This window comes from Suncus etruscus, chromosome X (genome assembly GCF_024139225.1).
Source record: "Suncus etruscus isolate mSunEtr1 chromosome X, mSunEtr1.pri.cur, whole genome shotgun sequence".
Classification (NCBI taxonomy): Eukaryota; Metazoa; Chordata; class Mammalia; order Eulipotyphla; family Soricidae; genus Suncus; species Suncus etruscus.
Window position 1 is genome coordinate 7,255,940 of NC_064868.1, and position 13,805 is coordinate 7,269,744.

The 13,805-nt window shown below is 36.7% G+C and overlaps 1 protein-coding gene across 1 annotated transcript in view; it reads left to right on the plus strand.

Annotated features, from left to right (window-relative positions):
- Positions 1-13,805, plus strand: part of ADGRG2 (adhesion G protein-coupled receptor G2) — a 69,886-nt gene that overhangs the window by 22,126 nt on the left and 33,955 nt on the right. Inside the window, exons 2-5 of the mRNA XM_049767450.1 lie at positions 2,505-2,540; positions 7,086-7,124; positions 9,718-9,759; positions 12,112-12,165. Coding sequence (XP_049623407.1) covers positions 2,505-2,540; positions 7,086-7,124; positions 9,718-9,759; positions 12,112-12,165 — 171 coding nt within the window. The remainder of the gene's footprint in view (positions 1-2,504; positions 2,541-7,085; positions 7,125-9,717; positions 9,760-12,111; positions 12,166-13,805) is intronic.

The window sequence follows — 13,805 nt, forward strand, 5'->3', positions numbered from 1 at the left end:
GGGTCTTTAGGGGGACATACCCAGAGATGCTCAGGTACTGTGTGCTGTCAGATATAGAACCTGGACACTTGGTAGGCGTGCACCTGAGTTGCTGTAGGGAAATATTTAGTACACAGAAATGAAAATAAATTGGTTCAAGTTTCCCATAGTTCATTGAAAAATCAAAATGTATGAAAGCTCTTAAAGAAATAGCGAGGTATTTTTGGTAAAAAAAAAATTAGATAAAGTGGGAATACGGTGAAAAAGAAATGCTCCTCCACTGCTGGTGGGAATGTTGTCTGGTTCAACCCCTGTGCAAAACAGTATTGAGAGTTCTCAGTAAACATAGAACTGAGCTGCCATATGAGCCAGCAATTTCACTTTTGGGTATCTGCACCCAGAACTTAAAAACATTCATTTAAAAGGACAATTGCACACCCTTATTCATTGCAGCACTCAATACAATAGTTAAAACATGGAATCAACCTAGATGTCCAATGACAGATGAATGGATTATGAAAATACGGTACATACATATACACAATGGAATACCATGCAGCTGCAAGGAATGATAAAACCATGTAATTTTCTACAACCTGGTTAGAACTGGAATATACATTAAGTGAAGTTAATCAGAAGAAGATGAAAGAGATGCACAGGATGACCTCACTTATTTGTGGCATATAGAATAAATAGATAAGGATATATAATGTAGTAAAAGGGGATGCCTAGATCACCCTTGACCCCAGAGCTTAGGAAGGAGAAGGGCAGAGAAGGAAAGAAATTAAGGTAGGAAGGAAGAAGGTGAGAAAGGAAGTAATTTCAGGGCTTTGGTTATACTGGTGATGAGGGAGAGTGGTATAGTGATACATCCAAAGCACAGACTCAACAACACTGAAAACATAGGATGTAAGATGCAACTACCGAAATTAAAGGTGTCAGTCTAGGTGGCAGACAGTGGGTGGGATGTGGTGGAGTGGGGAGAATGATTGAGCATGGAAGCACTAATGTTGACACTAAGTTGACACTGCTGGTGGGGTTGGGGTTGAAATATCATATGCCTAAGACTCAACTATAAGTGACTTTGTAAACCACAGTTATTTTAAACTAAAAATTAAACAAAGCTTAGCCAAAGTGGATTGGTTAGATAGTATAGTAGGTAGAGTACTTGCCTTGCATTCAGCCCACCCTAGTTCAGTCCCTAGCATCCCATATGGTCCCCTGAGTCTTATCATGAGTGATTACTCTTTTTATAAATGTTATTTGTTTGTTTGTTTGTTTTTGGGTCACTCCCGCTCAGGGGTTACTACTGGCTCTACGCTCAGAAATTGCTCCTGGCAGGCTGGGGGGACCATATGGGAAACCAGGAATCAAACCATTGTCTGCCCTGGGTTGGCCATGTGCAAGGCAAATGTCCTACCTCTGTGCTCTCTCTTTAGCCCCATGAGTGATTCCTGAGTGAAGAACAAGGACTAAGTCCTGAGCACATCTGGGTGTGACCCCCAAAAATGAAAACACAAAATTTACTTAAGGACTTTAGTGCAACGCTGTTTGTAACAATGAAAAAGTTCACCACAATTAAGCATCCATCAAAAAATTACTATATGAATGAATAATTTGTCCAATCAATGAAAAAATTGTTTTTTTGGGGGGGACACATACAGCTGCAGTGCACCAGGGCTACTCCTGACTCTGTGCTCAGAAACAGCTCCTGATAGGCTTGAGGGGCCCATATGAGATACCGGGGATCAAACCTGGGCTGGCTGCATGCAAGCAAATAGCCTCCCTGTTGTGCTATCACTCCGGCCCCAAATTAATAAAATATTTTGTATCATACATATAAAATACACATACTTTTAAACATACATGTATTTCTAGTCACATGGAGCTAGACACACACAAACAGAATGGAATCTATGCTACAAGGTTAATGGAATTTTGTTTATGGGTAATGATATTATAGATATTTCTAGTTTTCTTCTTTTTGCTGATGGGTTATTTCTGAAGCTTCTTCAGTAGTATATCTTATTTTTCATAGAGATAAAACAGAATTTCCTTCAAGGAACCTTAAAAGCTACCCCCAGATACATAGTTCAGGGCTCTTTAGTTCACACCTTAAAAGATGACTGAACTAGTTGAAAGCTTATCAGAAGTGATTTCATATGTGTAAAGTCTGCCTGTTGGTAGAAAAAGAAGTCCAGTTAAGAGAAATTTAATTCATGCTTTGTGCACAAGAACATTTACAAATCTGAATGAGCACCTGTCCACAATTAGCGCTCTTTATTATTATTCTTGAGTTTTAAAGTGTGGAACCATGATATCACCAAATATACTGAGCACTGTCCACCATCAGAAATGGACAGAATTGTTTCAAAAGACTTGCTTAGGCTGTTGAAAAAAAATTGCAGTTAACATACTGCCCTCTTTCGGTAACCATTTGCAACTGCTTTACTTTTTCTCGTTAATGATGTTCTAGGATTCATGCATAAACGAAACTAATTTTAGAACACCTTCTTCCTCCACAGAAAACCCTCAGAATTCCACTGTGTTATCATCATCTGGTAAGACTGTTATTTCTGACTTTGGAAAGTATTTGGAAACTATTCTAAAAAGTTCTGCATGTAATATCAGACATGTAGTTAGATGCAATAAAAGCATTTTTCCCTGTGAAGTCTGTTATTAGGTCTGCAGCTGAGACATCAGTAATGATACTGGGGAAGAGGACAGACATAATGGTTCATCCACATTGTGTGGGGGAAATTCAGGAAATAAAGTGTGGGTTTTTAATGTGGTAACTGCTACAGCTCTTCCATGGCCTTTTGGAATTCTGTTTTATAAGTCTGAAGAGTAGCAGGAGCACAAACATGCCAGAGGCCAGAGAGATAGATAGTACAGTGAGTAGGGTGCTTTCTTTGCATGCAAAGATCCCTCAGAACCCCATAAGGTCCCTTAACCCACCAGGAGTGATACCTGAGTGCAGAGCCAAGAGTGATCCCTGAGAACAGCCGGAATAGCCCCAGAACAAAACAAATTAAAAAATTAAACAATAACCAAAAAAAAAACCACCAATCCGAAAATGTACCAAATGATCTTATGTTTGAGGAATGAGACTTTCTCTTAAATATCCTCCCTCAGCACTCAGCACCCCACAGAAGGTTTATTTTCTAATAAACTATTATTGTCATCCATTCAAAGATTGAAAAGGTAAAGAAATGAAATAGAAATTGTGGGGCCGGATAGACAGCATGGAGATAAGGCCTTTCATGCAGAAGGTCATTGGTTCGAATCCTGGCATCCCAGATGGTCTCCCAAGCCTGCCAGAAGCAATTTCTGAGCATAGTGCCAGGAGTAACCCCTGAGGCTGCCAGGTGTAAACCCCCCCAAAAAAAATAAATAGAAATTGTAACTGACACCCAGTTTGGCCTAAAGAGAACCTGCTATATGGAACAGGACCTCAGTGAGACATGCTCTAATCCTGTCCCTTAGGAGGTGAGACAGACCTTTCTGGGGTGACAGAAAAGTCTGCCTGCAGCCCCCATACGTAGCCTGTAACCTCTCTGATCTCTGCCACTCTATACTTTCTGATATAACATAGATTCCAGAAGACTCTGATGGTAACCTGTGAATTACCTCACATTCTATCCTTTTATATGTGAAAATGTACTTCCACCATTATCATTTATGTTAATCCTAAATTCACTTCACATTAATAATAATAACTTTAAATTCTCATTTACATGCTCATCCATTCTCTGGGGCCATATGATTTGGCTTGAACAGAGCTAGTATTCTCCCACCACCTTTGCTATCCGTGTCGCTTTGTGCAAGTTCCTTCATCTTTCTATACCTCCTTGTCTTCATCTGAAAATTAGGGTAACTATGAAGATGATAGGAGATGATCCTTGATTAGTAATAATTATCATTACATACTAAGTCCGAGGGCAAAGATTTAAATCAGGTATGAAATCTCCAGAGTCCAAGCTCTTTTTATGTCACTGTGCACCTTGGTTCTAGAGCAAAGTGACCACTGTAATTTTTTTCTGGTATAATAACCATGATCATACTTACTCATGGTAACATCTTTAGAAAATTTTGTTTTTCTAAAATGGTAAATAGGGCTTCAGGGGCACTCACTCACTGCTAGTCATTTAGCATAGTCTGAGAAGACTTGGGTCTCTGGTTATACATAAACTGGAAGGAGCATTTGGGGACAAATGGGCAACTGTGCATGGTGTTCGTAGGCCATTTCTTTGGATGCCTTTGACATTCATCAGAGTCATAAACTTAAAACCCATTTTAAAATGCAGCTTGGTACCAAGACAGAAGATTCCAGATCCATGCTTTGAACCTTTGCTCAGGAGCTAGCATCTCAAAAAATAAGCTTGGTAATTTAAAAATAAAGGTAGCAAAAGACAAAATGTGGAAGCAGCAATGTAGGACAGACAGGGAGAACACTTCAGTGAATGCATGGATGGTTTAAAGCAGATAGGCCAACCAAGGGTGTGGACATATCCAAATGTACTCACAGGCTGGGTATCAGGTGCCCTTCTGCAAAACTTGTTTCATTGTAAAACATTTGGATTTATATTCCTTGTGATTTTTTGCTAGTCAAGTCATTGGGCCTTTTACATATTCAAACATGTAAAATGTGTGTAGTAGACTGACCTCTCAGCATAACTTGATTGGTTGCCTTAATAGTGGCCATATTAAAAATAATTTAGCCAGAAATTGTGTTGGGCAGTATGATATTGAATAGTAGCAATATTTTGGTGTTTTTTAATTATAAATCTACTATGGGAGAAATTGCCAAGCACCATTATAGAAGAATAGAACCAATGTGCCAAAATATTTCAAAATTGTAGTATGACAAATTTCTCAAAGTATAAAATGTTTTCTAGAATTCTGAAAAGTTCTTGAAGGTAGTATGTCTCCTATATTCGGTATGCTTCATGGGTTTATTTCTAGGAGATTCCCTGGGTAGGAGCAGGTTTTTTGATCATGAGTTTCAGATTCTTTATATATTGAGACAGTTACCATTATTTTGTCTCTCAAATTCTTCTCTAAAGTTCTCTGAGTAAATGTATATTCAGAGTTAGTATGGGACCTACAGAGTAAGCACATGTTAGTTTGGTGGCATGTTTTTATTTTCATAATTACATCTCAAAATAGTGAAAAAATAATTGTTTCAAAGAATTAATGAATTAGAAACATTTCTTGTGTTCTTTATTTGTCTCCTGCAATTGAACTAGTTTTGATTGGGTTTTGTCCCCTATTCCAGAGGTAATCTAAGCAAGATTTTGAAAACATTTTTTAAACATTGATTTAGCCCAAACTATTAAGTTTATTATTTCATTATATTTTATACATCACCCCTGGCTCAATAGTAAGGATTTTTCTGAAGTATATGAAAATTAATAACCCTTAATATGAATAAGCGCATTGAATGGTTGCTGAAATTTTATGTATTTCAGTAACAACAACAGAAAGCAAGCAAAAAGCTGCCCAGCATAGAGAGTGACCTAAACTTCCGGGTTTGGTAACCAAATTCTTACTGTCAGAGCCCACCAACACAGCTTATCTCTGTCTATGAGATAAACATCTTCTTGCTCTTGTTCTTCAACACCACACCAACTCATTCCATATGACACCTTGTCCAGTGATATCAGAATGCCTGAGCATGAGATTTGACTGTCAATGTTCAAAGACAGTGTTTTGAATGAATATTTTACTAATCAAGTTGTAAATCACAAGAAATGAAAAATAAACTGGCTTCATTATTCTAGAGAAAAGAACAAAGAATCCAGCTATGTTGGTGGAGGAAGGCGAACTGGACAGAAGAGCACATTTTGCCTCTTCCAGCAGTGGATGGAAGAGGCATCCCTGCCTTCCTGTGCCAGACACAACCCACCACTTCACAGTCCCTAGATAAAAATAAAATCACCTTGTGGTTACATGTTAGGGAGCTAAATATCATGATGCGATTCCTAGTCATCAAAATTGGTTTCAAGTCACATTTGGGCCAAACATGGGAAAGGGCAAAAACTATTGTTTTTATGTGCAGTTGCTTCTTATAGTGAAAGAGCATTTTCAAAACAGCTTTCTTTGGCTGCATAAAGCATTTTATGTGCTTGGTTTTTTTTAATGTTGTGATAATGTAATACATAAACTTTTTAAAACCCAAAGATTTGCCAACATGATATAAGTTCAAGAATGCATTTCAATGAGGCATTGGTACGCTCACATCTTTTGGTTGCCATGCATTCTGGAGGTCACACCCATTTTTGTGCACAGTGCAGCCAGAAATTACTTGTGGCAACATGGAATACAGAAAGCAGAACTGCTAGGATTGTGCTGCGTGTGTTTAAAGTTGATTGAACTCTCAATTTTACCCTGGTAAGCCTCGTAACCTTTGTATTCCCTACATGTCCTCAAGACTACCTTAAAAATTAAATTCTTTCTGGGTAGGCATTTGCCTTGGGGTGTGATCCCCAAAACAAACAAACCAAAAAACCCAGAATGGATTTCAGTACATAAATACAATAGATTCCATTTTAAATTGGATACTAAATGAACTAGACTAAAAAAACGAGTTTTTCCTAAAAGTCACTTGAACACAATATCAAATAACTCCAATTTTATAATAGGATTACTCTAAGATGCTTTACTATTAGAGTGCCCCTTTACGTAAAAATATATTATGCATCCACAGAACCATGAAAGCTAGCTAAGGCTTTCATTATAATGGGAGTAAAAAGGGACACGATTTTCAGCAACATAAACTTTTTAAAATCTAATAATGATGGAAGTGTTGCTATGTTTTAGGCACATCATTTGTGTGTTTGCTATGTGTCTAAAACTTTCCTTGAGCTTGTGTTCAGAAACTCAGTTTGAATGAATAAATGCTTGCTCAGGCATTGTCTCTGGGGCTTAGAGATAATGAATAGTGGTGAGGGGATGGGCAGTAAACACATTCAACGTTGCCAATTGGCTTTTACGAAGCTCAATAACTTCTCTGGGATTTGGGAAAAAGTGAAATGATTAAGGAACCTAAGACATGTTTGTTAACTATGTGAAGAGTTAGGCTAATTTTTGCTATTTCATTTCAGTTGCTGCTGAAAATGTCTTAGCTACTTTAAACAAAACAGGTAATATCAAGTTATATATAAATATATTAACTTGGCTTCGATTCTTAAATTTTTCACTTGTATGATCTGGAGTTTAGTAAAAGTTATCTCTGTTCCCACTTCCTGCCTGTGCCTTCAATTGTTATTACCTATTTGACTTTGATATTGGACATTGAATTTGTCACCACAGCCTTGAGCTTTCAAAGAACTATGGATATAGCACTCCATTTAACTAATAGCTAATATTTTATAAGTATAATAGCAATACATGTTAATTCAAAGAAAGGGAAAAAACCCAAATTCCCCTCTCCCACCAAAACTAGCAAAAACAAATCAGTGTCTAGAAAAAAAGCAAAACAGATAAGTGATAACTAAACTAACTTTCCTAAGACTATTACTGTTAATAATTTGGCATATTTTAAGTCAGTATAATATACACACATAATAGATATCTTTCCCCAAATAGTCATAGTTTATATTGATTTTATGAACTATATTACAATATAACTATTTCCACGGGCCCATATTTCCAATGGTACTTACAAGTTGTGATTTAATATTTCATTAAATTCCATATGTTGAACATTAAAGTTGCTTCTACTTTCTTATAGAAATTGATGTAATGAACATCCTTACACACATTTTTGTATTTCAACCCTGAATTTTATAGGATGCACTTCAAGCATTTAATGGGTTAGCATTATGAATATTTTAAGGCCCTTTATTCCTAGTGCCCAATTACCTTCTAAAAAGGTTGGATTCAGTAACCTTGCTGCCAGCACTTGATAAAAAAAATCTATGTCATTATATCTTCACTGATAGCTGAGACTATGTCATTTATTCTTTTCTTGTTTTGTTTTTGTTTTGGGGTCACACCCTATGGCTCTCAGGTGTTACTCCTGGCTCTGCACACAGAATCGTTTCTGGCTAGCTCGGGGACCATATGGGATGCTGGGATTCAAACCCCCATCCGTCCTGGGTTGGCTGCGTGCAAGACAAATGCCCTACCACTGTGCTATCTGTCCAGCCCCAATGTCATATATTCTTGAATATCTCTCAGTTCCCTAAATTTTATATACATATAATTGATTGAAGTTCTGTGATTTACATAAATACCATCATAACCATATTTATGTTATATAAGTAAAATCACTGTTAGTGATGACTTCCCATGCACAAAATTTCAACACCACACCCATGAGTAGCTGTACCCTTCACCAAAGAGATTCTATTTTCTATTCTTGATTATTTGCAAGGTTGAGCATTCTTCTCCACAAACACTTTAGTATGAGATTCAGATATTTATTCCACACTCGTGTTTTGTTTTCTCTAAAAAATAGGTATCAGGGGCTGTAGTGGTGGTTCAGCAGTAGGACATTTACCTCACTGACTGTGATTCAATCCCCTGGTGTCCCATATGGTCCCCCAAGCCAAGAGCAATTTCTGAGCATATAGCCAGGAGTAACCTCTGAGTGTCATCAGGTGTGGCCCAAAAATGAAGGAAGGAAGGAAGGAAGGAAGGAAGGAAGGAAGGAAGGAAGGAAGGAAGGAAGGAAGGAAGGAAGGAAGGAAGGAAGGAAGGAAGGAAGGAAGGAAGGAAGGAAGGAAGGAAGGAAGGAAGGAAGGAAGGAAGGAAGGAAGGAAAAGAAAGTCTCTGGCAAACAATGTATTTAAAGGTTTCATATTGATCATTCAAAATGTTATCATCCTCTGTAATTACCAACAATTGTTGTCTGTGGGTCAGTCACACATTGAAACAGAAGCGAACAATAATAAATTATGCAAGTAATTCTTAACTGATCTTAACAGATCCTCCAGGATCTGAGCTTGTTTGTTTGTGTTTATTTTTTCCAGAATTTTCCCATATACTTTATTTTCCAAAATCTGTCCTGAACACACCCTCTTCTAATTGCCCATCCTTGCAACAGTGATTTCCAAATCTGGTTTACATTATCTGAGAAAATGAGCCATGAATGTTGTCTCTAAAGTGTATTAAGGAAGATATTTCTTGGGTTTCCTTTTTCAGAATGTTCTGATACTTACCCGTGGGTCATTGATTTTGCACCACTGTGTCCTGGCTCTGCTTGTGCTATGACTAGCCAGCGAGTCTGAACCTCTAATTGATCATTGTAATGGAGATACTAGTATTTTACCCACAATAGAAATAGTACTTATTGGAGTATAGATTAGTAATATGGCAGATCCTGTGTTTACTGTTGCCTTTTTTGTATTCTGAATCACATGCTCTTTACAATTTACCACCTGCAGGAGGACTTACTTCGAAACAGTTAAAGTGAAAATCCACATTCACTTGTGTAGAAGCAGTCCGTAGAAACAGAAGTAAAATGACACAAGCAGTGGTGTGTGTGGTGCTTGTGACCTATTAGAGTATAAGCAGGAGTCTGATTCCCAGACCTACCCTATTCCAATGTTTTACTATAGACATATGGCAACTCATTCTGCTGCTGAGATCAGCAATAACGTCTTAGGGTGTCAATGGTATAATTTTCTTAGTGCTTCACTAAAACAATACTCATGGCATATTGTTTTGTTTTTTTTAAAGAAAAAAAACAAGCAATAGTTCTGCTCTAATATTTTAATTGCTTCTTTGCAGACAAAACTAAAATCACTATAGTAAAAACCTTCAATTCATCAGGTATGACTTATCAAATATATCAAAACTTTTCTTTCATGTATCTGAAGTACAATTTAACAAATGACTGTGTTTGCGTTTTATTTCTCTCTTTTCCTTATCTCTTCAAAGTAAAAATTTTTCTTAATAATAGATGCTTATAAAATTGTTACCCAAAGTTGTACTTTGTGTTGGGCCTTAATAATAATGCTCAGACACAATCCCCAACTTCAAGGAGCTTTTAGTCCTTGAGGAGGGATAAGGAAAACAAGAAAAACAAATAGATAACAATGATTCATTCATGTAAATGAAGACAATGATCACATACCGACATGTTTATGACTTGGGTAAAAGGCATAGAAATAAAGACTGGTGAAAAATAAATTTAGAAACAGGAGACAATGAAGGAAAGAGTCAGGACGATGAATGTCAAACCCTTTCAATTAAAATAGGGATAGACTTATTTGTACTAGGAAGCATTGAGTGCAAAACTAAAGACATGGTATACTGAACAAAAGCAGGGGTTGGTTGCTTCTAGTTCATTTGAAGCAGGAGTTAGAAAATGGTGACTTCTAGGCTGAATATGGCCCATCATCTGTTTTTGTAAACAACAGTGCCATGCTCATTTAGTTACATATTGTTTATAACTAATTTTCCAATACAACTCTAATTGAGTAGCTGTGCCCAAGACTGTGTGACCCAAAATATTTTTGTTGACCATTTGAAAAGTTTTTTTCACTCATTATTTCAAGGATGACCTGGGGCCACATATGTGGAAAAGTATCCATGGAGAGAACAACTCTAACAACAGGAAAGAAAATTATTAGAATTAACGAGAAGAAAAAGACATATATCATTGGAAATGAAGGTGTTAATACATTGTAAATATTATGTAAGAAAATCTTAGTTGATAAAAAAGTCCAGTGGTTGTAAAGAACATATAAAGCATTATTGTGTACATTTACATACACTATACTTTTTGTAAATATATATTCCTAATAACTTCTATCCAGAAGTAAATATATTTAAAATAAAAACTTTTCCTTTTAAAGTGGGCAACATTGCTATAGAATAGTATAGAAATATACTAATCATAACTTTTGGCATCACAGAATCAAAACTCTTTGCTAGTGGTCATACATCAGACATCAACTATGTCATTCTGGCAGAAAGTATAGCATATGCCCAACACAAATTACAATTTTAATTTGTGTCCAAACCCCTTCTCTTAGTGAAAAATTAAGCATTTCTAAGGTGCAGTGAGCATTCTATCGCAATCAAACATAGCATTCAGAGTTCTCATTGGGCCAAACTTAAAGAGAAGACTTGAAGATTCCTTAATATGACCATCTTTCCCCTTGGGCTGTTTTATTATGAGCATTTCACCCTTTCGTTTACTATAACTTTTTTATGCATCACCAAAGAGATGAAGGAAAAGACGAGACTTTTTCAAATCAAACAAAAAATATACTTTTTTCATCACAGGAACAAATAGGTCTTGTTTTAGTTTTGGAATCACTGTTCAGGGGTTACAATTGACTTTGCACTCAGGAATCAGTCCTGGTGTGCTCTGAGGACCACATGGAGACTGAGATTGAACCTACTGTAGTATCTCTCCAGCCCCAAGAGCAAATGTTTCTCAGGGTAACTTGTATGAAGTCCTTTGCTCTAAGGAGGCTTATTTCATTTTCCATTTGTCTCTGACTTCTGTGTGGTCTGTTGTCTTGGTCACCATTTCATCTTGCTCTCATTTTATCTTTTTTTATTACTGTTAGTTTTTTTTTAAACTACTCCCACTACACTGTAAGCTCTTTGACAGCAGGGTCTGTACCTGGCAACTCCCAAGGTCTGTAGAATATATCAGGTGCTTAGAAAACAATTTTTAAATTTTGTAATTTTGCCCATGTGAACTGATAGCATGCCACTAATGTAATTTCTAATATGTACTCGCTGAAAGAGGCAAGACCAGATTTATAGTGTTCATGGACTACTCCACCCTGGAAAGGAAGGAGAATTTATGAGTCAGGGCAATTTTAGTTAACTTCTCTATGCTTGGTTTGTGTTCATGCTATTTTGTTTATGTTGGACAGAAGAGGGATTGATTGGGAATGGATTGAAGAGACTGTTGGGAGGACATGGGAATCAGACACCGACAGACTAAAGAAGAAGGAATCAAGTTCTATAGTTTGAGAAATGAAGGTTCTCTCTTCCCTCTAGTCTTAGTACAATTTAACCAGCCAGTTTTGCCAGACTTAGAATACTCTGGCTACCTACTAAGTTTGATATTTAAATCTTAGAATTCTCTTGACAATGTAGTGTCAATGGATAGGCATTAGCAAGCTTAACAAGCTGGGTTGTTCTTTTTTTTCTTTTCAGGAGTCAAACCCCAGAGAAAAATCTGCAATTTGTCATCCATTTGCAATGACTCAGGTTAGTCCTTGTGTTCATTATACCTTACTGGATAAATTAGCTCAGGTAATAAAAGAAAATAGTCTCCTTTTTTTTCTCTTTTACATGATGTTTGCTGCTGATTTGTTTCTTTTCATACTACCTAGCTACCAAGCATCTCAAATGAAAACAAAAGCAAATTTTAGGTCCAGTTGAATTATCTCCTAATTTCCCATTGAGGTGATGGATTAACTTCTTTAATATGAAAACATTGAAGCTCTACACCAATTTATTTTTCTCCATAGCTTTAAGTCCATAATTAGTCCTCTTCAAGTTGATCATAATGTGATAATGAACTTAATCATTGAAAGCCACTGCTAATTTACAAACCCCTCAAACCTTTTTTTCAAATTCCTCAAACTTTTTCATAAGATTTAGACATAATATTATAGCCTAGGAACAGGATGTTATCTTATGAAAAATACAACGGATATCTCTACCTGAATGTGAAAATCTCGTTTTACTGCATACTAATTCCAGTATTTGCCAATAAAGGCTGCCCACTATTTTTAAAAATTGAGGTGGAAATCTCTTGCAAGCATACTATTTTTGAAATAGGAATATTTTCCCTTCTCCCGGGGGCCAGAAGGAATGAAACAACGACTTTTCTCACACTGCTTTGGCTCACTGGGCTCCCTTCCTTATTAAAACCAAGAAAAGTACATGTGAAAAACAGAAAAATATCATGTGGCAGGTCAGAATTGTGCAGGGCAGGAAAGGAAAAAAATGAGGAAGGAAACAAAGTATTTGATACTATTCCAATCTTGATTCTATTAATATAAAACTTACTCATTAGAGGGACATTTCCCTCCTGTTCCATTTCTTCTAATAGGTAACTGATTTGTTTGGAAGACATAGGAACAATTTCAAATAAAAAGTAAAGGTTAGATAGTTTAGAAGACTTTCTGTTAAAAGGGTCACACAAACACTTTGTATTCATGTGAATGTCATATTTGCTCATATAATCATTCTGCTGGTATTAAACCTCAGGTTGGACATAAGAGAAGTGTTAGTTGGTTTTGATGGAAAAAAGGGGGAACCTTATTGGAGACATTCCATTTTCAAGTAATATGTGTTTCTTTTCTTTCTTCCTCTCTCTCTCTCTTGCTACTCTTTACTAAGTTCTCCATAGTTTTACTATTTTTGTACTTGATCTATGTTTTAGACTGGTGACTAACGTCTAGTTTAGTGTTGTGTCTACATAATATTTGATAACTGAAAATTGAACATTTAGTCAAAAAAAAAAGCTGGTCATCTTGAATAACAGATGCCAGGAAGCTGGTTGGAGTAATGTTTTCCCCCAATTAAGTGGCTGAATTGACCATTTGTTTTAGTGTCTGGTGAAAACAACCTCATCAGGGGACCTACTCGTTTGGCACCAGAAATTCCATGATTTACTGCCAGAAACTAGAAACCTTTGCTTCTTACAGGTCCCAATCTGAGTTCATAAAAGAAAATGGAGGCCACTGGAGAAGTTGGGAAAGACCAGGCAGAAGCAGGCTCAGGGTCAGAAAGTGATGATTTCCATTGTGTGCCTAGCATGTTTATGCAACTCAGATTCCACTTGGGCTCAAGAGGACTCAAAATGGAGCTTGGAGAATGGAGGGATGAGGGTAATAAAC